At 36.0% G+C, this 26,974-nt stretch overlaps 2 protein-coding genes across 3 annotated transcripts in view; one reads left to right on the top strand and one right to left on the bottom strand.

The window, feature by feature from the left end:
* Window positions 1-107: 107 nt before the first annotated feature.
* Window positions 108-8,120, bottom strand: LOC136341285 (purine nucleoside phosphorylase). 2 transcript variants are annotated; one of them, XM_066286092.1, is made up of 5 exons: window positions 7,922-8,120; window positions 3,572-3,666; window positions 1,972-2,202; window positions 1,436-1,753; window positions 108-641 (listed from the first exon to the last, which is right to left on the bottom strand). In XM_066286092.1, the coding sequence occupies exons 1-5, from the start codon at window positions 8,044-8,046 to the stop codon at window positions 391-393; spliced, it is 1,020 nt and encodes a 339-aa protein (XP_066142189.1). In that variant the 5' UTR covers window positions 8,047-8,120; the 3' UTR covers window positions 108-390. The 2 variants fall into 2 exon arrangements, with proteins under 2 accessions (XP_066142189.1, XP_066142190.1); XM_066286093.1 differs by having other exon boundaries at window positions 1,972-2,184; window positions 7,922-8,119.
* A 5,518-nt stretch (window positions 8,121-13,638) lies between these two features.
* Syn1 (Syntrophin-like 1) overlaps window positions 13,639-26,974 on the top strand; it is a 96,943-nt gene continuing 83,607 nt past the window's right edge. Inside the window, exon 1 of the mRNA XM_066286083.1 lies at window positions 13,639-14,134. Coding sequence (XP_066142180.1) covers window positions 13,639-14,134 — 496 coding nt within the window. The remainder of the gene's footprint in view (window positions 14,135-26,974) is intronic.

The raw sequence follows: 26,974 nt of genomic DNA on the forward strand, positions 1-26,974 counted from the left end.
CTCCTTTCTTTACCTCCAATTACCTAAGACGATTGAGACCAAGTATGACTTGTTTTTTTTTATGTCGGATCCGGTGTTGGCACTTTATGAAAGAACCCAAACGTACATTTTCTAGTCAAACATATATCATTTATTTACAGAATAAATCAATAAATAATAAAACAAAAATATACTCAAACGGTGCTGATCAATGAACTCGTTTAAACTACTAAGTACGGAGTGTACTTTGTTTAGCTAGATATTTCTAAATAGGACTAAAGCACGTGCAACCATTCTACAGCCACTAAACCCTTCTAGGTATGTTTTATAAAGCGCATTTCTTTGTATGTATGCCGTACTGCCAAACGGATGACCGAAATGTGACCGCAAGTTCTACGAACATAGCAACCTTTATTGACCATTTCGACCAGTGCTGGTGATCCCTTCGCGAAACACCTCTTTGAGGAGCTCAGTCACCAGTTGTTTCAACAATCCCTCTCTCTGCTTTCCCACATCGATCACCTCTTCATGACTGGGCTCATCTTGGGTCTCATAGTGAACCACGCACTCGTTTGTGATCAAACTGAAGGCGAATACTGTCATGTCGCAATGGGTGGCAGTGATCACTTCGTGCACTGTTGACATGCCAACTGCGTCAGCACCTGAAGAAACGCTAATTACTTTTAGGAGATTCAGGGGAAGCGTGCTGGGTGTCCGTTTTTGGAGCTGAGCATGAGGATTTCGGTAACTCCAAGAGGTCGATTAAATTGGGACGAAATGGTGCAATTTGCAGGTCCGATGCGTTTCGGGGTTGTTCGGAAGTGTCCGGAAATATTTGAAACTTCGGAACTGACGCATAATTTCCCCCATACGACACTGACTAGAAATCCAGTGCGCCAGTTTCTGCGCAATGGATTAATTGGCTCTTTTCCCCAAGGTGGCTCTAAGACGCCATATTGATTGAAAACAGTTGAGTATTCGTTTCCGTGTTTACTACTTTTTTTAAATGAAACCTCCCAATTTTTTCGTTTTTTTTTGGATTTCTCGTTAAATTTTAAAGTTATTTTTTGTAAGGTGTCTCATGTTTAAAATTTATCGTTTTCGAGTTATTCCGGAAAATTTGACAGCTGCAAGATCCCACGGAAATCGATAGTGTTCCCTAACCGCTGCGAATCTCGGAATTGGCCTTTTAAGGGGGCCTCAACAAGCTACTTTTTGAGGTATTTTAATTTGAGAAAAAATCTTCCACAACTCTCGAAATACGCCTCCGAGTTTGCACAATTTCAAACGTCAATAATTTATCTCGAATGAAATGTGCCAATTTCCGTCACTCTTGTGTTCGGGAAGCCATCAGAACTTTGAAACGGCGTATTCTTAACTTCACATTACCCAATTTTTCTCCGTTTTACCGAGATCGTCATGCCTCAGAACCCCGCATTCTCAGAAGGTACCATACCTAACATCTTGAGCATGTTCAGTTCAGCGACCGTCTCAAAATTCGGACCCCCAATGCAAGTGTACACGCCTTCATGGATTTTATCCCCGAGGCCAATTTCGTGGGCCACTTTTTTGGCCAGGGCGATAATGTCCCTGTTGTAGGCCTGATTCATGGGAGGAAATCTAGGGCCGAAGCGTTCGTCGTTGGGCCCTTGCAGTGGGTTGTTCCCGGCGAAGCCCATGATGTTAATGTGGTCCCTCACGAACATCACGTCTCCCACTTTGTATTTTGAGTTCAGGCCTCCTGCAGCATTAGTCACGAAAAGATGGGTGACACCTGGAAAGCGACCTCTTAGTTATGTTTAGTGACAGTAAATGCCGAAAACGGAGATGACTTTGTCAGGAGGGTGATTTGCATGGTAACGATAATGTGAAACCCGGAAATTGGTAAATTTTTTCGTTTCCGTGTGAACTCTTTACCAGGCAAAATTCTCAGTATTGTTTTGATCTACTCAGTGAATTAATTAATTAGTCACGAATTAGATAAATTCTTACCGAGCAATTTCATGACCCGAATGGGCATGCAGCACTTCCATAAAGGATATCCCTCGTAGTAATGAAACCGTCCTTTCATACACACGGTGGGCAGTCCGGATAGGTGTCCGAAAACTAAAGAGCCCACGTGTCCCTTAACAGTACTTTGAGGGAAGTGAGGTATGGTGGAGTAGGGAATTTCTATTGCATCAACTAGACATTCTGCCAAAGAACCTGTAAAAGGGTCAATTTCTGAAAAAATGTAAGTCGTGGAATTAGGGTCTAAGTCTGGATCCTTGAAGACTTTATTAGCGACAAAGTGATCTGTAAAGATTTGCTCTATATATTTAGTCATCGTCTACCATTTTTATTATAAAAAGACAGAAAAACTTCAAATACAAAAGTTACGTTTATGGCCTCAAAATATTACGTAACACAACAGATGAATATTGCAAAGTTAAAAAAAGGACACAATGCCGGCAAATTGATAATGGAACACTCTGTGTATTTTATAAAAATTGAATAGACTTTTATTTTGCGATTTCAGAAATATATAACGTGCTGACATTTTGGTTTTATCATTTTTTTGCAATACTTTCATTTAGAAATTGGGATTGTATTGCTTTTCCAAATCGTAGCTATCATGAATAAACAATTGGACCATATCCTATGAGTAATCATCATTATATATTAATTAATTATCTTTGTCGCGGAAATAATATATTAATTTTTTATTAACATAAACAAATTGCAATTTAATACCATAAAACCAAGGCATTTTTTTTTAATAAATAATTTACGAAAATTAAAAATTCACGAATGCTGAACGTGCTCGCTGTTATTTTCAACATATTTTCCGTAATATTCATCTAACTTTAACAAAGAATTGGAAATAAATTCAGGATGTTCATTGAATTAATCGATATTTGTTTCGATCCTTTTAAATTCTCCAAATTTTGAGTTCTTTCTTTAGAGACTTCGTTATTTCTAACTTTTTTTTTGTATAACGTATTTTACAGGTAGAATGAAGAAAATGTGATGGCCGAATAAACAATAATTACTAATGAAGTTCAGTCCATTTGTTTGTTCATTTGGCAATTTGGGGAAACAATATAATCCCTATTTTTAAATGTAAATGTGGCGAAAACGACTAAACCAAGTGTCAACACGTTATATATTTTTGATATTAGAAAATAAAGGTCTGTTTACTTGTTATAAAATATACAGGGTATTCTATTGTAAATTTACCGGCTTTATGTCTTTGCAATAGTGATCTGGTGCGCTATGGAACATTTTCTGGCGATTTAGGATAAACCCTATAACTTTTGTATTTAAATTATCTCTTTTTCTTTAAGATGAAAGTAGTAGGCGCTCTTTAAATATACGGACCAACCCTGTACAATTTGGGAAATTGCGGTTAGTGCACATATAGCATTACTCGCGTCACTAAGTTACTTTAGCAATGTGCACATTCTTGTGTTCTTGTATGAAGGTAAATTTTCTCTCTTAGAGACATGTAGGGTAGGAAATCAATAGGACGTGGCACTGTAACTCTTCTTCTTTTATTCGAATCGGACAGCAAGAAATAATTTAGTAAATACTTTCTTTGACTGGTACTTACCTAATCCGGAACCGCAAATAATTCCCACTTCAGGTTCAAAAGGCACTTTACTTCTCAAATAGGTAACACTCTCTTGTAAGGCCTCATATGTGTACCTGAAAAGACAGTTCAATTGACACATTCGTGTAGTACACGGGTTTTCCATATTAATGAGCCTTGAAAAAAAACCATGTGAATGAGGGAAACAATACAATGTCAAGGTACTATCGATATTGTTTGTTTCATTCTTGGTACTATAATAGGTGACCTCTAGTGCTTTTAGTGGTTTGTTATGCAATATTGGTACAGAGAATGGCTGTTTGTTTAGCGTCAGAAGAAGGAAGTAAACAAAAACAATTCTTGGAAATTAGTACCATTCTTTATTGCCATCTAACTGGAAATTTAATTACTAGCACCGAATTAAACAACTTTTTGCTATTTTAAATGATATTTTACGCAATATATTGCTAAACCAGGAAATTTCTTAATGTAACTCCGGGTGTGGTCTTTTTTTACATTTTTAATCAAATTTAAACCGTTATTGAATTGATTATATTGAATGGAAGATTATATTGAGCGGTGAGATTTTTGCAGTTCATGATCAAAATACCAATTGAACCTTAAAGGGAAACTCGCGTTGACCAACCAGTTCTGAAGATTTGCAAGTACAGGAAATTACTGTTATTATTATTTTTCTGTTCACTTTAAGGTTTAAATTGATTTCTTTTATGTTTATAAATTTAAATTTTTATAGAAATTATAAATATTAAAAAAATCAAAATTAATTACTTAAATATAAATTGAAGGTAAGACTTAAAGGATGTTATGAAATTTATAGGAAATAAAAGATATATAAATTTTTAGTTCCATAATATAGGTGATAATTTATACAGGGTGTCCTCGAATTACGTGGCCAAAATAATACCGCAGATTGTTTGAGTGAAAATAAGTCGATTTAACTAAACTTCCCTCAGTCCAAAAGTTGATAATTATGGAGCTACAGGGTGTTAAAGTTGAAAAAAAAATCACATTTTCTTTAATATCTTTCGATTTCTTTGAGTTAATTTCACGAAATTTCATATTTGAGGGTGTTTTAGGATACGAAATTCAAATTTATTAACGATTTAGTTGTTTCTTCTAGGGGGCGCCACAAGCGACCATTAGGACACATTTAAATCTCTGTAACTTTTTCGTGCCACGGTGTATATTATTTTGGTATTTAAAAACCTTTTTCCCTACCTTTTATACTTAGAAAAGGTATACTTTATTGACGTCGCTAGAAGCAACGGTTTTGGAGAAAAATGCATCTAAGCCTGATGATGCATGCAAATTACCTTAAAATTATTTTCCGTTAAAAAAAATTAAGTTTTTCAAAAATAATTATTAGTAAAGGTATAACAATAAGTTTTCAAAATCAGATATTATTTTGACTATTACAACGGCAAAGTCCATAAACTAACAGCATATCCACCATTTCAGAATAAGTGAATTTATTGGCCATACTTATGGATATTTACAGGAACAAGAAGCGAAACTGACAAGAAAAACTGAGGGCTAAATAAAAAAACTGACATTTGAGAAACAAATTCAAGTGTTAAAATGTCAATTAAAAACATAGCCAACTGAGTTATTTACTTAAAAGCGCCAACGCAAATATGCAGCGCATTAGAATTATGCGTTTTTCTCCAAAACCGTTGCTTCTAGCGACGTCAATAAAGTATACCTTTTCTAAGTATAAAAGGCAGGGAAAAAGGTTTTTAAATACCAAAATAATATACACCGTGGCACGAAAAAGTTACAGAGATTTAAATGTGTCCTAATGGTCGCTTGTGGCGCCCTCTAGAAGAAACAACTAAATCGTTAATAAATTTGAATTTCGTATCCTAAAACACCCTCAAATATGAAATTTCGTGAAATTAACTCAAAGAAATCGAAAGATATTAAAGAAAATGTGATTTTTTTTTCAACTTTAACACCCTGTAGCTCCATAATTATCAACTTTTGGACTGAGGGAAGTTTAGTTAAATCGACTTATTTTCACTCAAACAATCTGCGGTATTATTTTGGCCACGTAATTCGAGGACACCCTGTATATCTGTAGTGCGATAAAGCAGCTATAAACTGTCCCTGCCTATGCGGCTCTAAATTGTTCCCTTTCCTCTTGTTAACTTTTCAACAATTTATTATTTTTTATTTAAAAGCAGAATTAAAAGGGACAAAAATACTATCTATTGATGTTTGTTTATTTTTTAAATGTTGCTTACGTCGTCGGTAGCGCAAAATAGCCGATTTTAAAAAATTGAAAATTGAGTCAAGTGGCACCTCAAATTAAATGTCCTTTAAAACTACATTCGATGGTGTATTATGATTCAAAATCTATCGAGTAGTTTTTCAGAACAATAGGTATAAATGTAGGAAAAAATTCTAATACAAAATCATTTAAATGATACATAAACAATGAAAAAACTTGTTTTTTGATAGGAAAATGGTTTGTTTTCGATTTTGCGCTTACAAACAGTGTTTATTTTTATTTTTATTATATTTTTTTTCTTAATTCAATACTGTTTGTGAGGACGATATTGAAAACAAACAAATCTTCTATCAAAAAAAAGTTTGTTCATTGTTTATGCATTATTTAACTGAGTTTGCATTGAATTTTTTACGAAATGTGTACTCGTTTTTCTCAAAAACAAATCGATAGATTTTGAATCATAATACACCGTCCACTGTAGTATTGAAAGATCTTTAATTTGAGGTGTCATTTGACTTATTTTTTAAATAAAAAATCTGCCATTTCCACTCCCGATGATGTAAACAATATTAAAAAAATAAACACATATCAAAAGATGATATTTTTTAGTTCTATTTAATTATGCTTTTGAATTTAAAAAAAATGCTTAATTTTACAATGATTTCTCGAGGCATAAGTCGGGCCTACCCCGGCTTGGTGTCCGTCTTTGTGCATGGTCCTAAGGCAGTACCAATGTTTATTTGCTGAATTTTTAATTTAAAATTTTAATATGTGCTAAACATCAAATCAACATAGTTAACTAAACTAAGATTGGCCCCGATCCCGATTGTTTTGTGTAGGGATGGCCCAACCAGGCGCGTTAGCGAGTTAGACCAATGTGGCCCAGTAATGAATCAATCAGAGAAAATGGCTTTGTACATTGCTTTACATGCTTCCATTTGAAAAAATGGCTAGAAAAAATGATTACATGATTCATTAAATTGCCTGTGTGGTAATAAACCTAATTGCATCACCAGGACGTGTGTCGGGATCCTACAATATTTATCGAATGAGTTGTGCCCTTAGAGGGGTTTTCTCGTATTGTCCGAATTAGAGCTAAGTTTGAGGGGTGACAAATCTCACATTTGATGCTATTTAAATAAAAATGTTTACGGTCGTAATGGACAGTGATGAATTTATTTAACTGGGGATAATTACGTATTATTGTAATCGCAATGTGTGGATTGCGAAATTAAACTGGAATTTACGTTTTTCTTTCGGATTTAAAAATATTTAATGTCAACAACTTTAAATTCACGGGTTTATTTTAATATTGCTCAAACACGTTGATAAGAGATAGTGCAGAAAAACATTTTGGAGTCGAATTCGTTTTTTTTAACGACAAACATGCTTAGATTCTAGGTATATTTCCTACGAGCTCTTAGATTAGGATTGTTCTTTGCAGATGTGCCTTACAGATCCAGTATTCCAAATCCAGGTCCCTAGTGCCATTATCTCTAAACATCTATTAGAGTTTGCTGAGAAAATTTAGTCTACCCTAATCTCCTGTGACATTTTGGAACCATCGGTAAATCGTCACTTTTGAATAGCCTAACCTATACTAACTTGCTTACTAACAATGATTTTTAATAGGGATTAGTTGCATGAGAATTCAAAAGATTTTATGATAACGTAAAACATAAAATCTGAGGTTTTAATGTTCAGATTAAAATCCACATAAGGGATACGTCAGGATGTAGGGTTAAAATTGCTTAATATAAAGTTAGTGAATAACAAATATGAAATACCATATATTCAAATAAAAATTTGTCCACGGACGCTTTGTTGCAGAATTCTTCATCAAATCTGAATTTTTCAAAGTATACGATTTGGAATTAAGTACAAGCGCAATTCAAAAAGTTGTAAAATGAATGTGAAGAGAAAAGTTATTGTCTGTTAAAAGTTGAAGAATTGTCGAAAATCACTTTCACAGACCAAATTTCTTTAAATAACAATTTCTATTATCAAAGAAAATTAAACAAACATACAAAAGATCTGCGTAAGATCTAGATAATACAAAAAAACATAATTTGAAAGTGAATATTTTAATTAAAAAAATAAAACAAAACAAATACCCCTACCTATCCCCAACCTCTGGATTCTTATGACTCTTATGTGCAGCGTGTCCATTGGTACTTCCATTATTAGCTCCATTCAAACCATTCGTCACCTTGGTAGAATCGAACCCATTCTTTTTGGTGGACATCACAGGAGACGAAAATATTAAAAACCACTAAGCAATGTTGGAAATTGAATCAGCTGATAACTGTACTCGATTGGGTAGCAATCTTTGCTTTTATAGTTTATGCGTTGCCAATTATTCTATACAGTATGTTGCATAAAAATAAACCAGCGATAAGTCAGGGGCGTATGTCAGCTTTGTGAGAGGCTAGAAATACCGAAATATCGGTACGTTAATGGTATATTTGTTTTTGAATACATCAAAGGTTCCGTTACATAACGACCATTATCATCTAGAGTTTATCTTAATCATATTTGAAGCTGTAAATTCATGCATTATCAACCTGCTTATCCTCACTTCTAAGAGAAATATAAATGATTAATAATAAAGGTGGAAAATCTTGGTTTATCAAACGCAAACATATCAAGATTTGCATTAGTTTTTCTCGATAGAAATATTTATTTTTTGCTGGAATTTTTTTTTTGCTTTGGCATCTGATATGCCAAGCCTCCATTCTTTAGCTGAATTATTCAACAGCCGCAACTATAACTTCTGCATTGTAGTATGTTTTCCTACTAGGCGTGTTACGTAAAGAGATTAAAAAATAAATATCTTTGAAAGGTAATTAACGAACGTCTCTGATGTTAAAACGCAGCAAAATAAGCGAGTAATCTTAAAACATAAAATTTAAAAAATATCATGTTGCTTAACACTTAATTTTCAAAAACCCACCAGCGATGTATCAAGGAAATAATTATCAAATCTGAAGAGTTCATCTAAGTTCATGAACTTAGAAGCGTCTAATAATAATAATAATAATAATAGTAATAGTTTTAATTGTTATATTTTCATTTCGCATATTGAGCGTCATGTTTATTATACAGGCTGTCCCAAATTTGTAGTCCATATACGGTATCCGTGGTGGTGGAAATGAAGTCGACTGTGCAACTTGTTAGTCTCTCCTCTTTTTAAAAAAATTTAATTGGCGCAGTCAGGTTTTTTCAGATTGTTAATTGTTTCAGCGCCAGTGACGACACAGTAGACTTTTCAAGTTTCTCTCCCTTTTTTTCTAAGAAAATTTCAATGGTGCATTCACATGTTTTTGAATTGTCATTTGTTTTAGCGCAAGTAGTGACACAGTCGACTTTCCAAGTTCCCCTCCCCATTTTCTCAGAAAATACGTTAAGAATAGATGTGGAGGTTTGGGAGAGGCATGCAGTCTCGGCCGCAACCCACCGCACCTAAGCAATCGCAACGGGATCAAAATCGTTCATTAATGGGAATTATTAATGAATGATTTCGTATATGTCAAAACAACTTGTTAGTGCTCAGCCGGATCGTTAATATTTCATTTCTTAGTCTTAACATCTATTCGGGTCTAAGATTCGACTGTGCATATTGTGTCAGGGCCCAGGGCAACGTGTTTACTGATAACGAAACATTCATCAGTCTCTGCACTCGCGAAGAGGACACATGGGACACTGCGGAAGGGAAGTTAATCTGTATTTTTGTTATGACTTGCCGATAAGAGGAACTTTTAAATTTAACTTATCTACAAAATGTCGCTGCCTTTCCAGAGCTAACTGGAGTTAGTTTTTTATTCGCAACAATTCGATATTAAGGTCAAGGGTGATCTAGTAACTGCAACGAAAATTATGTTGCATAAATTATGCTTGTGTGTCTGTCGGAAAAAGAGAAAATTCACATTACAACAGACAGAACAACAGAGCAACAGAACGGAACAAACTGAAAAAATGAACGATGAAAAGCGTCTCCAAAACTCACCATGGTCATGGAATCGCGTTGCGACTGTCATCACTCTGTCCAGTTAACATATCCTTCAAATATTTGATGTTCTGCAACTCTCAAATCGTTACGCCACTGTCCCAATTACGAAACGTATCATAAACATTTTGGCTGCATTGATCAATAGTGGCCATAACGAAACGTGTATATTTATAACAAAACTCCATCACTATCAGCAACATTATTCTTATGAAAGTCTTGCATCACCCTCTGGGGGGTCCCTTTAATCTGTTTGAACGACGGTAAACACTGCTCATGATTATGAAGAAAATTTTGTTCTCGGTTATCATTTTCTTATTGCGGTTTGATTTACAAAAGTATGTAAAACAACAATTACAGATACTTAATGTGCCGTGAAGTGTGGAAATCTCCAGCTTGTTATTCTGGTTTGCTTGAGCTTACATCAGTAAGTGTTTTGATTGACTTGCTTTGTTTTCAAGGAATTTGGTTTATGACTTTTGAACATTTATGGCATTGTGGGAAGATTATGAGAAGGGCAGCATGGTGCATTTACTGGATGTACAAACAAGTGGTATAATTTTCAGTAATTGGTTTTGACTGGTGGGCCGAGCTGACCATTCTCGGAACCTATTCTCTTTATAACGATCGCTGAGACTGTTCAAAAATGTTTTGATTGGGTTGGCCAATAAACATTCAATAATAAATTTCATTGTTTATTAATGAGAAGAATTTTTAAAGAAAATTGATGCTGAAAAAGTCAAGGAAATCCATACGACTTGACCAACTTTCAGGGGATGTAAAACTAATAGAAACAAGTATTTAAAATGAATAAAGTTAGGTCTCAAATCGTTACGATTCCAAGATACAGGGTGTTTAATTTTTCATTTTTTTTTAATTAAGTAGATGTCGGCTGTAATGAACACTCGGTTACAACAAATGAAGAAAAAATCTCGGCCAAGTTTCCATAAAGCTAATATATTTTTATTCGATTATAACAAACATTCTGTTTTAACAAACCATATTTATCATTTTCTGAAGCTTTGAGCCCTGTTATAACGAACCGTTGGTAGATGCTTCTGTGAGTGAGTTGCTGAAGATTTAAGTTAATGAGCCAAAAACCAATACATTTCTAATTTTGAAGAAATTTACTTAAGTGACTGTGACATGATTGACGAATACGTGGAAGATGCTGAATTTTCTGATGATACTGACATTGTTCAAATAACGGCCAATGATCAATATGAAAACGATATGAGTGATGACGGGGAAGTTGATAGGAATGAAGAAGTTTTAATCTTAACATCTCAATAGGTCCTTTCTGCTTTGAAGGTCGTAGCATATTGTGTACAAATGACTTATCCAAAAAATTAAAACCTTTTAAATGTGACAGATCTTTTGCAAAACAAAATAACTGAAGATGTATTGAAAACCCGAAACGTACAGAGTTAAGTTACGCACTTTTTTTCTACCTAAATTTCGATTTTATTCAACATTTTTGTTTTTTTCCTCATTTAATATAATATACCTATTTACTAGAACCAAAAATTGTATAATTTGAAATTTAGTTCAAACAGAAATTTTGAATCAACAACTTTTTTTCTTCCGTCATTTATACCAAACCTCCGCATATAATGAACGAGAGGCCAAGTCCCTTAGAAGGTTCGTTATAGCCGAGTTCTACTGTATTTCAAAAACAGTTTGGATATGGACATAAAATTCGGGACATGCCATGGCGGGATAAATGTGCACCTTCTTGAATAGGCAGAATATTTCCGTTTACACCAATTGCGTGTTTGCGACCATTCAATGGGAAGTTTTTGATGGAAAAAATGGTATGCAACTGATCTTTTTTATCACGAATATTTTTTCTATAATCCATTAATTCTTAATAAAAAAGACTTCTTAATGTTTAGTTGTTTAAGTAGCCGTTTTCGAGATAAAAAAAAATTATTTCTGATTCATTTGTCTACTAAAATACCGGTATTGGTTTCCAAGTGCGATTTTTTAAAATTATTTAGGAGACATTTATTTAATTTTAAACTTGAAAATCGGACAAGTTGTCCATTCGAGGTGCATCTTTGTTTTTCATCCACAACCCTTTCAACGACCGCATTGGAGCAGTCTGAAGTGTTTCAACTCAAAAGTGGTGGCTTCGATTCCCCATTTGTGACTCATTATAGCTCATTGCTTTTCCAAATTTTTTAATTTTTGAATAGTACGTTACGTATTTCAATCTCTCATTTTAACTTCACGATAAATCTAAATAATTATTTATTAAAGAAATGTAATTCAAATTATATATTAGTTAGGTGATATTGAAAGTAACAAATTTGTTTCACATTTTTGTAAAAAGATGGAAAAAAGTCAATTTTATTTATGAAATAGGACAATGGCGTCATAAAAAAAGGTTCGTTGGCGGAGTCTGAAAAAATACTATTCTGTACATTTCTGTAAGTATTGACATACGAAATAATGGCAAATGTCTTAAAAAAATACTGAAGCAATAGAGTAAATGCAGAAACTTTTTTTAACATCCTGTAGCTAGCTCGCAAAGTGATTGTTGGGCATATTATACTAAATTAACTTTTTTGCCCGAAATCCTACATTGACGCACTATTTTAGATAATGCCTATTTTATAAGAGAAATTTCACTTTTCTGTTTTTCTTTACGTAGTAAAAATATTAATTTTTTTAATGCAAAACTGATCAGAATTTATAGAGCTCCAAAGTTTCGAAAAAGTTTCTTTTTGGTAAAAAAGATTTATTCGGCTTCGCGCCGCCGAACGTCGCTTCATATATTTTAATTTATAGATCATTTATTTTATCTTATGCGCTTTTATTCAATGTGGCAAAAACTGTTTTCGTTGTATCCAACCGATTTCGCTTAAAATGGATGGGGAATGGAGTTTGATTGATCCTGTACAACATCATACCTACCTCAATGTATTGAGGTTTATTTTCCTATATCACTGGTTGTTACAGGTAAAACTCGCAATTTTCTTATCATTGATACGTATTTAATTTTTAAATAAAAATATATTCTATGACCTTGTCATACTCAAACTACGAGCACATAAAAAATAAATTACGGGTGCGTGATGAATAAAGTTTTTACGTGCTCCCGGATTATTTTTTGCTGGTAAATAACGCTTGAAAAAAATAGTTCGGTTTTGCACTACTTTTTTCCGGTGACTTCCGAAACAACGAAAGGAATTTAATTCAGCGAATAATTGCGTTACGTTGTAATAACCTTACTACCCTGCATCTCTAAATCTTCTCGAGGTCTCCACAATGTGACAAAAAATATACCCAATAGGTTGAAAATTTAAAGCATCGGTGCGCTAATTTATTATTTAACAATCGATATTGTTACGCTATAAGCCATAAGTTTCCATCAGCTCCCTCTGCTGTTATTTCTATAAACAGATTTCGGCTATATAAATTGCAGAGGAGGTATATCACGGAAACTATAATTGTCATTTAAACTACCTGAATTATCTCTCCCGTAGGTGGCGCCGCCAGTAGCGTCGATCGAACCTTTTATCGCCCTCGTCTCCGGCCTCAAGGGACGCCCGTTGTCATAGCAACGCAGGGCCCTCACGCGCCGAAGTATCAGCAGATGCGAGCTTAGGGCCTGCGATTACGATTTGATTCAGTAAAAGCTCTCACGCTATAAACGAACCCACGTGGGAGACCATGTCGACGTCTGTCAGTCTGACGATGCCCCTCGAACTACCTGGTGAAGCGTACCCGTCGCATACGTGCCGTCAGTCAGTACCAGCACCACGCGAAAGGTGCGCCACTCATTAACGTCGGTTTCTTTGATCTCCGCACCTCGATGATGTGAAAATGAGCGGGTTGGACAGTATGGTGGATGGCCTAACCTCACCTGGTTATTTCGGCCGTAGCGGCGTACTCGAGACGCACGTGCGAGGCCAGTGGTACCGAGTGTTTGTCACTCTCGAGGACGATTTTCTATGCATCACCTTGGATGAGTCGTACGAGAACACGACGACTCTAAACGGTACTTTGAACAATAACATCGAAACTCCGAGCGGATTGTGTGAAACCCCCGACGTACCGGACTCGGTAGCCAATCAGAAACGATCGGTGCGGGTGATCAAGTCGGAGAATAATGGCTTGGGGATTTCGATCAAGGGAGGTAGAGAGAACAAGATGCCCATTCTTATCAGTAAAATCTTCAAGGGGATGGCCGCTGATCAGACCGAACAGCTTTACGTGGGGGATGCGATTTTGTCGGTGAATGGGGAAGATCTACGTGAAGCCACGCACGATGAGGCCGTGAAAGCTTTGAAAAAAGCCGGCAAAATTGTGGAGCTTGAAGGTATAATAATTATTGTTGATTGTTGGGGCAGTGAACAACAGGTAGTTGTTTACGTGTCTACGTTGTCGATAGCTGAGGAAGTAATAATTTAAATCAGTTTTACTGGGTATTAATATAGCAATGAGAGCATGTGCTCTGCATGTGTGTAACCTTTTACATTGGAGTGTGAATTGTGACATCTTGGATGATTGAGTGACGGAGTGGAAGTGCTGTGAATGAAGATGACTATCAAGTTAATCAATCATTTCAATACTTAGGGCATCAGTTACGCCGTGATGGTCGTTAAATGTGTTGTTGCTTCATGGAATACATGTAATGACTCAATCGGAGTTTGAGCCGAAATTATTAGCCTATGGGACGCATCAGACCAAGTATCAGTTTCCAAACATCGTCCCTGCAGTTCAGCCCTAATATGGCTCTCAACAGCCTAAAAATTCTTTTAGGAGCAAGCCCATGCCCCAATTGCATTTCATGTTCCCCTTCAAATCACCCGCATCAAACGCCTCACGTTGCACTTTTAACACTCAAAGGAACAGGTTTTTTAACTCCTCATCAGCAAGCAATATGATAAGTTGTTCTTATAATGCTAGCTGCACCTGCGCAATTCTGATTTGAAATGAAGGAAATAACGTTGTCTCTTATCTAGAAGGATGTCTCTGTCTTATTATGATTTATCGTCTGTGGTTCGGCAGGGTACTTTGCTTGGGAGTTTTCTCCTTTAAATTGATCTGTATGCCCATATGCAGGCTTTCGCTGTTTCGTTTCGAATTAATGAAGGAAACATCACTCCAGTCTTATCTGCCCGTAGAAATCGAAAGTCTATAAATAACATGAATATAAACTAAATACATAATGTTTAAGAAAGTACCCGCCTTTATCTATTTGTACATAAGATTAGCTTCTCACAACGGCCATAAACAAGATTTTTCCAGCAGCTAATGGTTAATCTTGTATAAACAAACTTATATACGATATTCCTGTATGTGCGATATGAATACTCTTTATGGACTACCACTGAAGCAGGGACACGATTGTTGAAAGCGAGAGTTGAACTGGAAGTCAAATTTATACAGTGTCCTTCATATTCGCGAATATAAATTCTCAATAATTAATTTTAGGTGCTTTGAAGCTGTAGAATTGTAGAAACTAATGACCTCTTATGCCTTATATACGTTGACTGCGTCGGCACGTGACACATCCCTGGCGACTCAGCGATTCGCAGGGGTACTAATAGATGGCGGCCTTCTGTTCAGAAGATCGGAGCAATGATCTCAGTAGAATACCGACAATTATGTGGTACGTTGATCTGACGAAATATTTTTTCCAGTTTGACATGTGGAAAAATGTTTTGGTCGTTTTGCCCTTTGACTTTCTCTATATGCGTACTAAAGAATTCGCTTTGATAATATTACGTCCACCACTTTCTTTAAGCGCACTTTTAATTTGTCTCCTTAATAGTGACCAACCATGTTGAGATATCAGTAATTTAGATTACTTAAGCGATATTCAGTCAGCATCTAAAACACTTTAAATCTTCTTTCGTCCCACATACATTTATTAATCGTTCCTTTCCCAACGTATTACAATTAATTAACTCGCCATTCATCACTAACTCACTATCAGGCCATATTTCGGATACGAGACGATTAATCCAAGGCACTTAAGGAAGAACACTTAAGGGCGTCAGTCGTAACGGTAAGTAATTACAACCTTAAGAGCTCTTTTTCCAAACAGACATCTCATCAATCACGCCGTCGAGGACATCGATAATGAGTCATGTAGCAAATGCATTATAAATGGAGTGCGTTCTCCTGAGCGTCATTAAGTGTCATTACTTTAATTACTATTGCCAATGCTTCGTATTCTTCGAGGCGTGTCGATGGAGGAAATGCTTCTTTTCAGTACCGAGAATTTCACAGAATTGTTTTGCAGAAAGAACTGAGTTATTTAGCTGCATATTCTTCACGCGCGTACTGGTTCTTTAGCCACAACGGGACAGTTATTTAATAGACCTCCATGGAATGAAATGTCGTAAAGGTGAACATTTTTTGTGTTTTTGGTAAATCTCTAGAGCAACTGTAATTTAATTAAATTATCAAAGTAATTATAATTTCAGTAAATTACTAAAGTAATTATAATTTTGGTGAATTACTAAGTCAATTATGATAAAGAAATCAGCCTTCAGTTAATTCTGACGACACCTTAACAATTTGGCCATTAATGAAATTGTGTAGAAGCACTTTCACGATTACAGCTGTAAATGCAGTAAATTGTATTGTGTCCCGTCGTTGGTTTACCAGGCCTGCCATATCACTAGCTAATTAGTTGCCGTTTTCATGAGAACTTTTCGGAAATGATAACTAGACTGATTCCTATCAGAGGCTGACTATTATCAGGGATTAATCCGATTGATTGAAAATGAGCTCTAACAGGGACCAATCTGACCTAGATCATCGGGCTTTTCAATTTGGTCAAGTTCACGGATGTTATTCTGCATTCAAAGTTAGCAGTTGACCTGTCATATTACCAGCTAATTAGTTAACTTGCCATATTCGTTAGAGGTAGACGATGTAGATCGGGGGGCGGGAACGATGATCTAGCTCGGATTGGTTGATGACGATCGAAGATTAACTTGATTAGCTGAAAGTTACTTGATAGGGACCAATCTGATCTAGACCCAGTTACATCTTCAGCAAAAGCTGTTGCATTATGAACGAGAAATGTTTATTTGTTGGAATTGCGAAGTACATGAGGAAATATAAGTAAATGATCATTTGCAAATGAGAACGCGAGTGGTTCTTAAATGGCAGGCTTGCATTCGTTTTGAATGAATAATTTATTATTTTAATTATATTCTTAATCGAGATTGACCTACTTGGTGATTTATTATCATTGTAATAAGCAATTAATTCATGAGATCACAGCTCGATCCCGTATCAGGACAGATAGATTTTCCTGGATAAGTGATCCCCTGGTCGTTCTGAGAACGAGGGATAATATGCAACTTTCCGCTGTAAAGCGACGTTTTCGGGTTAAATGTCATGAAATCTCAAAATTACCAAATCTTCCAGAGGAAGTCCTTCATTCCCTTCAACAAGGGAAGTTAAGTAACTCAATTCCAACTTGTAGCTGTGTTCTTTTTTTCGTTGTCATTCATTCAATCTGCATTTAATTTAAAATGCCGAAAACCTTTTTGCCGTCTCGTCTCGCTTTTCGAGTGGTGCTTATGTAAATTCCACTCGTGAAGACATTTCGGCATTTTTAAGGGAGAAAGGGCTTTGTATGCAGGAATTCATTACAGATGTTAAATTTATGTGTGCACACTGCTTGTAAGCGATAGAACAAAATAATTGCGTTTTTGTACGAGCAGCAAAAAAGTGCTTGAAGCTACATAACTCAATGGAAATATGAATATAACGAACAAGAACAATGAAATAAACAAATAAATAGCTTAAATACTCAGCTAAGTTGTGGTTCTCATGGGGGCAGTAAACTTGCGTACGTCTGCACGTGGTTCACATAATAATTGGGCTTCCAATGCACATGCTTCAAAGATAATAAGAGCGGCTGCCAATGTGCCTTTTGTCCTTTGTGTGCTAATACGGCATTACCATAGTACTTTTTTTAAATGAGGTTTGTTGGAAAAGAAGTTCATTCGATCAGAGTCAGAGCGATTCTCTGCAACTTAAAAATCGTTAAAAATCCCAAATCTCAATCGATGATGTGGCAGCATATGTCCACTTTCACATAGAAAAATAGAACGCTTGCGATTTCTTTACATTTTGGTGAAGGACAAAGTTCAACATATGCTCATTTTCACACAGGAAAATGTAACACTTGTGGCTTCTTTACATTTTGGTGAAGAACAATGTTGATTCGAGCATAACAGAAACAGAATATTTCCTGCACTTTATTGCTTCTACAGGGTGTTTGAGAAAGAAAAGGTCACAGGTTGGGGGTGCATAGGCCATCTAAAATGTAATTACATGCTGCCAGAATAAGGGTCTTAGTCTTATCATTCCTTTAGTAAATTTAATCGAAGACCTAACTTTTTTTAAATTCAAACCTGATATTTTTCAATTGCTACCACTATAAACGCAAAAACGACTACATTTTTAAAGTCTACATAAAATTTTCCATTTTTTTAAAAGTTTTGTTGGTATTTGTGCCTTTTCTAATCCAACATAGCATCTAAAGGACAGGAAAACATGACATGCCGTATTTTTTAATATTACTCAATGGTAGCTTACCCAATGAATGTTTCACCTACCATTTTAGCGATTTCATCAAAATTGTCGTCTTTAATATACTTTTAATTGCTATACCCATTTCTGACATTCAAAAATGTTTCAGTTGGAAGTACCGCTCCAAACAATTAAAAACAAATTTGGTCTCATCAAAGTTGTCATGAGTTAGCTAAAAATAAAAAAATATATAGTCAATGCAGGTCCTTTATTTACTTCGAATTTGTTGGTTCGATAATTGCCCGATTATTGAATTCTTCCGTTTCTTCGGAAACATCTCAGTGAAATAATGCCCTCCCAACTCTCACTTACTGAGTTCATTGATATGATTTCGTCTACGGCGGACGAATATCGGTCTACGAGTATCGGACAGACGAGTTTTTGACCACTTCTACAATTTCATTAGGGTGAAGGGTTGCACGCCCATGTATGGCGGTAATGAAGTTGTCCGCCCTACCATATCTTCTTGGTGCAGACTCTAGTTTGGATCTAATGAGAGCAGATTATCTCCTTCGAGAGCTAGACATAGATAAATCTCGTACAACGGTCAAATGATGAGTTTTTCATAGAGACACTCCACACCTATGCCAATTTCCGACTACGAAACTAGAGTCAATTTCTGCAGGCGGTATCTGGACACATATGGTCGAGATAGATATTTCCCCATAGATGGATGTTTAAACCCCGGAATACCCACACTGGGCTAACGAAAATCCCCGTGTAGGAAGGTTTGCACACTACCAACATAAATTCAATGCGAATGTGTGGTGTGCCTGCTGAGAAATCGTCTTTTGAACCTCGCGATTCTTTGTCAGAGATGCAATGTAAGTTCGTTTTGTGAAAGGTTCAGAGGAGAGGTCCTTACAGGGCCTCCCGGAAAAAATGTGAGGGCAACCGCGGTACCAAATGGATAGGTATCTAGCCCAAAATAGTAGGATCGAAGGTGAATGGCTCAATGAGCAGTTTTTAGAGTGAGGAATCGATAAGTACAGATGATAATGGTGCCCAGCGCGAATTCCGGATTTATCCATAATTGATTTCTATGTATGGGGCACTTTGAAAGAAAGAGTATATAGTGTTCCAATCGCTACTAGAGATCAGCTACTAGAGAAAATCGTGGTAGTCTGAAATTGTATAAGGTAGCTCAAAGGAGTAAGAGAAGTTGGTGTAAGGTGAAAACGAAAGTGTTAATGCAAAAAGACACCTTTAACAAAAAAAAACAGTAATTTTATTCCTATTTTAATGAAACATACCAACGTTCCTATATCTCGAACAAGGGTCAGGCTAAGGGCCTCATTCTGGTTGCAGTTAATTACATTTTAGATGGTCTCTTCACCCTCAACTTACGACCCTTTCATTCTAAAACATCTTGTATACTCAAATACTTTAATTGTTTTAAATTTTGATGGACGAGATAATTCATTGTATATGTTCCCATGGGCAATCAAATAGAGCGGGTGTTGAGCTGTTGAGGCACTCAATCTGTATGCCGCATGTTAAACTAATTTGCCGTAATTTAAACTGTTTTGTAAGTTAATCAAATCTATGTTCGTCCTCAATAATACCAAAGCATCCATAGGTACTATGAGTATATGATATCTCTTTCATGTTTATCCGAGAAGTATCATGACTAGTAGTAAACTTCGGCTGCGGTCAAGAACAACTAGAGCACAAGCTGCTGCAAATTGCAGTTTCAAAGCACTTATCTAGAACTTGGGACTTCAAATAAGTTTCAGTTTGGGGTTTTATGTAACAACTTTTGGTTTTATTCTAAAATGAGTCGGTAATGGAAAATAGGGTTTTCTTGTGGTAGAGTTATAAGGTTTACGGGCATGTTCGTATTTGTGGCATGCTCACAGAACAATTAGTTAAGTGCCATGATCTTTGACTTGTAATTACATTAAATGAAAATGGTAGTTAAATTGAGTGATTAGCAATTGCCTGATTCTGTTTTGATACAAATGAACGTAGCGACATAGCTTTATACTTTTACTCCAAGGGTGCGAAATTCAACCTTTACGCCCGCTAAAAGTTGTGAAATCCTTGTAACGTTCATACGTGTCAGAGACTTGTAGTTCGAAAACTACAGTGGACAACTTTACTCCTTCCGGAGAAGGACTAAAGTAGATTTACTCTCAAGGGTGTAAACGTTTTTTACCTTCTCTTTGACTTAACCACTCATTGGACTAACCAGAAAAAATATCTGTAGAACAAAAACGGCTTTTGTATATACATACATATCTTCATTATACAGAGTGAACCATTTGGAAACTTTGCACCCGGTTTATTATGAATTATGATCATAATATTAGAAATTGTCCCGATACGTCAATTTTGTTTTCGAAGGGGACACTCTTTGGCGCCAAATGCAAATTTTTCACCAAAACAACCCCCTGAGCGCGGGGTTCATTCAACTTTAGAATCTCAAATGGCACTACAGTTGGAGCAACACCTCATTTGAAAGGGTTTTTCATTCTGATTGTTACCATGACATTTTTTTTTAAATTTTAGTTCACCTGTGAAATAATAAACCAATGTGATCCACAAATTTGAAAGTAGGTACAGGCTGGGTAAATTACAATGAGGTTTGAGGTGATCATGGGTGAAACCCTCCCACTTTCAATTTATCAAATTCGCATTCACGGCCATCCATTTTTTCAGGTTTATTTAGCAGTAATTCAATTTGAATGCAAATTTCCAAATATAATTCAATTACATATTTTCAATGTATATTCATCCTATTTGAATGAATTCCACTGTATCTAAAAAAAAAAGAAAAAAAAAAACGTGCTGACAATCAGAATTAAAAACCCTTTCAAATGAGGTGTTACTCGACCTATAGCACCATTTGGGATTCTAAAGTTGGATGCACCTCCGCGAAGGAGTGATCTGCAATTCACGCTAAAATGCCTTCAAGCAAAACCGCGCAAATTTCTAAAATTTCGAACGTGGTTTAAAATGAGCCGAGTGCAGTTTTCATCGGTACACCCTGTACTTAAATCAGGTTTTGAATTCGAGAATTAATTTTTTAGCCAGACATCTCGCTGCGATTTAAATTCACATCCGTTCTAAAATACGCGAATAGTCCCCCAGAAGTACCTAGAATCTGACATATTGATTCCGATTTTTTATTAAATATTACAAAGTACCTAACTTTAAATAGCTGTTACGTTGTTTTGGGTTTGTTTTAGGAATTTGGTAACTTGAAAAGAATTGGTCATCGATCCGTGATTCCATACTTTCATATGAAAGGTTTGAGTCCGTTTAATTAAAGTGGAGTTAGATTCTACTCTGGGAGAATCTGGTTTTTCTAACAACTGTAAAATGTTTGGTGGCAGAGATTAAATGCGATCGTACCACCTGCCAAGACGAACGCCGCATTGGTCAGTTCGATGACACTCCAGATCTGACCACTCCAGAAATTGTGTTGAAAATCTGCAAAACTGCACTGAAAGACCGCCGGCTAAAATTGCGCCAATTATCACATATGATAAATATTTGATACAGTATTGTTGATCGTATTTTAACCGTACAACGGAATATGAGAAAGCTATCAGATGGATGTTCCGATTATTCACAAGTGAACAAAAACTGTGCCGTGAGGATGTTTCAAGACTGGTAAAGATTCACAGTAATAAAGTCGAGTTTTTGCGTCGATTCACAACCATGGATGAAACATGAGTCAATCATTTCACGCCTGAGACGAAAGAGCAGTCAAATCAACGGACTCCAAGGGGAGAGTCGGCTTCAAAGAGGGCGAAAACTATTCCACCTGTAAAAAAGTTGATGACGTCCGTTTTTTGGGATGGACGTTGGATCATTTTTATTAACTATTTCCCTAAAGGAAATACGTTAAAGGAAAAGTGTTACACTATTTTATTGCAGCATTTGAGTGAAGAAATTAGAAAAAGCGACCGCATTTGGCGAAAAAAAAGTTTTGTTTCATCAAGTCAACGCACCAGTCCACATTTCCGTCATTGCGATGATCAAAATTGATCAACTTGGTTCTGAATTTTTGCCGTCCCACCGTATTCGCCAGATTTAGTCTCCTCAGATTTTTCCCCATTTGGTGGATGTCTATTTTGAAGCAATCTATGCCTCTGACTGTAAACGGGGTACGGAAATCATAGAACATCGCTGAGCAAAGTGTATCAATCACAAAAAAACTATGTTGAGAAATAATTTAATATTTTCCATTTTTTTTTCTTTGAGTATCAGGCAGGGTGCGTCTGAAAGTACCTTCGTACCAGAGTTTTAACCAAAGTTAGACACTAAACGTGACTAAAGTGGATTTGTTTTTATAAACAAAAGCCTTGTATATTAGCAAATGCACTGAAAGACAATTAAAATCTCTTTAAAATACCAGTTTCTGTACCAAAATGGTCATGTTTAACAAGTAAATGCGGTTTTAGGTCTGGTTTCTACACACATGAAAAATTTGGCGTTTTTGCCGAAAATGGACAAAATGGACATGGACCGCTATTTTGTTTGTAAACAATTGCTTGTTACATGGCTCTGAAAAGTACAGTGGTTCGCCAGGTCAGTGGCGTAGTTCAGTTGCGCAAACATAATGTTAGAGTATTAAAATCTTTCCACGTAACGCGATAGTCGTGAGGGTCTGTATTATCTATTCAAAAGCGTAAATTAAGATGTTAATCCCCTATTCAGGTTTTTGCTATTTCATCTTTTAGAATGTAGCGTGTATTGCGCAAAATTGGCCTCCGTCAGATATCACGTACGTACCATGTATCACATATTTCTGCAACAAAAATACATAATTGTTAATCGTATATTTAAACATTCACCACTAAAAATGATTTATATATAAATATATCTCTCTTATGTAATGGAAGATTCCTAATTCAATTAAAAAGAAGTATCTAACACGCACATAAATATCACAAACAGGAATCAATAACCGTGATTTCACCGTTTGCGTAATCAGCACCCACACGGGATCCATCAAATTGAACTCAATTATAACTGAATCTGAAATAGATTTTTTCATTCCACACGATAATTACTAGACAACTTCTTGAAATATTCCGATAGTTAAGTTCAATGAAATGCATATTAGTATAATTGAAAAACTGAATCTTTAATGACTATACAGGGTGTCCCCGGAACATTGCTACGATCGATTATAGCAAGCTAGCGGACAAATGAATAGAAAAAATTCAACTAATCTAAACTTTCTCTAAAGAAAAATTGCTTTTTTTTGTTCTACAGGGTGGCAAAACATTTTGTGCCAGTTCCATGAATTGGGAATAAATGTCAGGATATTAGAGATATTTTGAATTAAGTGATTCACTAATATATTTTTCAAGTCAAAAACCCAACCTTTCGTCGCGCCTTGAACAGAATTTGGTTATTGTTTTTGATTCTATTTACATGTTCTTGAATATCGTTCCATAACTCTCTTCTGCTGTTAGGTATAGATGTGCATATCAAAGACTTGCAAAAAAACCTAACGGGTTTAAGTCAGGACTTCGCGGGGGCCACAGGCCTTATTATCCCGACCGACCCCGACACCTTTGTACCATTGTTTTTGGGACTCGCTGTACACCCACATACACAATACATAATACGAGACGGTTTATGAAAATTGGAGAAAGTGAGCTTTTACAATTTATAAGCGACGAATTTACTTTTATTTTTATTATCCGTAAAACAACGTGTTACACATTCATAGCAAGTAATCCACAATGTTTTATGCCTTAACATTAAAATTCAAGAAAATTGTCATTATCCTGCACTCTGTTGTCCTTTTTATTCTCCTGTAGCTGTCAGATGTTTGTATAAAAATGGATTTGCCTAATTCAAGGGTCTATAAACCCGGATAAAGAATAACCGCCCTGGAATTTCAATTAGGATCTTGTTTGGATTCGATATAAAGCAAACTAAGAAAGTGCCCCTCAGGAGCGTTTTTCCGGGATGCTAAATTATACTTTCAGGACTTCCACAGAGATATTAGGTAGAGAAATTTGGGTCCATGATAGGTAGTCGGTTTTGGCACTGACTCATACAGGGTTTGGCAAAAGAAGCGGGCCACTTAGCATCAGTCAAAAAAATATATATATAAAAAGAAGGAATTATAACGCAATTTATGATACGATGGATGTAGAAATTGCAAAATGGAAATATGCAAGGAGAACTGCTTTGTCGTTATTGCGTTGATTGTAATGACTTGTTTGAGTTAGAGTAGAATTCAGTGCAAATAGCCACAACATAAAGCAGGGAATTGACGAAAACAAGAAAAAATTGAATTTTCTTCGGAATTGGGAGTCCTTTTTGTCTTTTATATATATGTATACAATATGAGCCAGTTTTCCATTATTGATTTCAGTTACCAAAGCATCTAAAAATGAAGCCCTCCTTCTCAATTTTCTAGGGAATTGGATTTTTAAGTTTACTCAGTTGCCCCAGGTAATCTTGAAGTTCATTCTCACCATAGATCCAAATAACGTAGTGGAAGCCATCGTTTGCGCTGCACCCCCTGTAAACGCTGAAATATTTACTAATAAGACTCTCCCTAATAAAGCTGATTTATTAGGCTCTGGGGTTAGGCGTATGGCGCAGGAATTAGCTATGTCTATACATACATGTTACCCCACAAGCTCTGCATATAGTGTCGGATTCAGGTCGTTCCGTTTCGTTTAGCTAAATTTCACATTTTAAAGGAATCGAGTGGAAAACACTGGCCCCCTTGGTAGTTTTTCCTTCGCATAGACATCGCTAGCAAAGAAAAGTTTTTAGATAATATTGAGAGTTATGTTACGGCCATTTTCTTTTCCGCCCCCTTTCCGGTCTTTCTAAAACGAAAAACGAAATAAAAAATCAACTATTACGTCAATTACACTTGTTATTCTATTGTTTGAGCGGACCTAAATTTCAAGCGAATTGAGCCATTTGCACTGCTTATTGAAAACATAGGTTTAGCTGCATTGTAATCATTTTAATGATGATTAATTATCTCACATGCGCTTGATAGTATGTCTGTTTTTTTTGCGAATAAATGGCGTTGGTTCACAATTTATTCGCATTATCCTCACGTCAAAACAGTGCCGAAATGAAGCGCTTTTTGGCACCGTTCTCACGAGGATCGTTCCAGAAGTACGCGTTTGAAATATACCAGGTCTACCGGTATGAAATGAGCGCTATTTTGTGAGAATAAAACACCAATTTTAACAAGGAAAGAAAAAAAAAATTATTCAAAATATTGATCATTGCTTCCTACTCATTTTGACCACCTTTCTGGTAATTTATGGATACCACGCCAATAGAAATGTGCCTCTTTGGCATCAAACCAATTAGACACCCAATTTTCTACTTCTTCGTAGGAATCGAAGTGCTGCTCAGCCAATTCGTGTCCCATCGATGAAAACAAATGGTAGTCCGAAGGAGCCAAGTCTGGTGAATACGGCGGATGGGGTAGCAACTCCCAGCCAAGTGTTTTGATGGCATCCTGAACCGGTGTTGCTTTGTGTGCAGGTGCGTTGTCATGGAGCAAAATTACCTTCCCGTGTCTTCTGGCCCATTCTGATCGTTTTTCGATCAATGCATTGTTTAAATCAATCAGTTGTTGTCGGTAGCGAACAATATTAACGGTTTCACCAGGTTTTAAAAGCTCGTGGTGCACCACACCTTTCTAATCCCACCAAACACACAGCATTGCCTTCTTGCCGAATCGAGCAGGTTTTGCAGTCGATGTTGACGGTTGTCCCGAATCAACCCACGATTTTTTCCGTTTAGGATTTTGAAAATAAATCAATTTTTCATCTCCAGTAACAATTCGATGCAAAACTGATTTTCTTTCGTGCCTTTGGAGCAAAATTTCACAGGTGTTTTTTCGGTTCTCCATCTGTCTTTCATTCATTTCATGCGGCACCCATTTTCCACACTTTTGGATCTTTCCCATAGCTTTTAAACGATCAGAAATTGTTGTGCAATATTTAACATTTCTGCCATTTGCTTTTGACTTAAAGCGTCATCTTCATCCAATATCGATTGCAGTTCGGCGTCTTTAAACTTTTTTGATGGTCTGCCACGTTCTTCATTTCGCACATCAAAATTGTTATTTCTGAATCGTGGAAACCATCTTTTGCATGTTGCTTCTGTTGAAGCATAATCACCATATGCCTCGATAAGCATTCGATGCGACTCTGCAGCACTTTTCTTCAAATGAAAGCAAAAAAATAATGCTTCCCGAAATAATCATTTCGTGGTGCAAAATTCGACATTTTTGGCACAATGAAATAATATATTGTTATTTGTTCAAGGACTTGATCTGTACTAAATATGTTTGTCAGTTTGCATACCAACCAAGCAAACAAAAAAAAAAGGTTTGTTTACAGCAAATGCCCTATATCGAGACATTTATATCCTGACGCTCACTTCATACCGGTATACCTGGTATATGGTGATCTTTTTGCTAAAAATGTGCTTACACTACCAAGACCGAACATTAAAAAGCTTACAGCATTGGACAAAATTATAGCAACTTTAAAAATGTGTATTAAATAAAGAATATTTTGCTGAAAATAACAGTTTTCACTAGCAATAGTATGTTTGAAGTTGTTTACAATTTATTTGTAGA

The sequence above is a fragment of the Euwallacea fornicatus genome, chromosome 9 (genome assembly GCF_040115645.1).
Source record: "Euwallacea fornicatus isolate EFF26 chromosome 9, ASM4011564v1, whole genome shotgun sequence".
Classification (NCBI taxonomy): Eukaryota; Metazoa; Arthropoda; class Insecta; order Coleoptera; family Curculionidae; genus Euwallacea; species Euwallacea fornicatus.

Bases quoted from the DNA above. Each gene is read 5' to 3' on its own strand.
- LOC136341285 (XM_066286092.1), bottom strand. From the start codon at position 8,046: ATGTCCACCAAAAAGAATGGGTTCGATTCTACCAAGGTGACGAATGGT. The intron at 2,203-3,571 runs GTAAGTACCAGT...ACATTTTTTCAG, and splicing joins TATTTGCGGTTCCGGATTAG to AAATTGACCCTTTTACAGGT. The intron at 642-1,435 runs GTATGGTACCTT...GCGTTTCTTCAG, and splicing joins GAACATGCTCAAGATGTTAG to GTGCTGACGCAGTTGGCATG.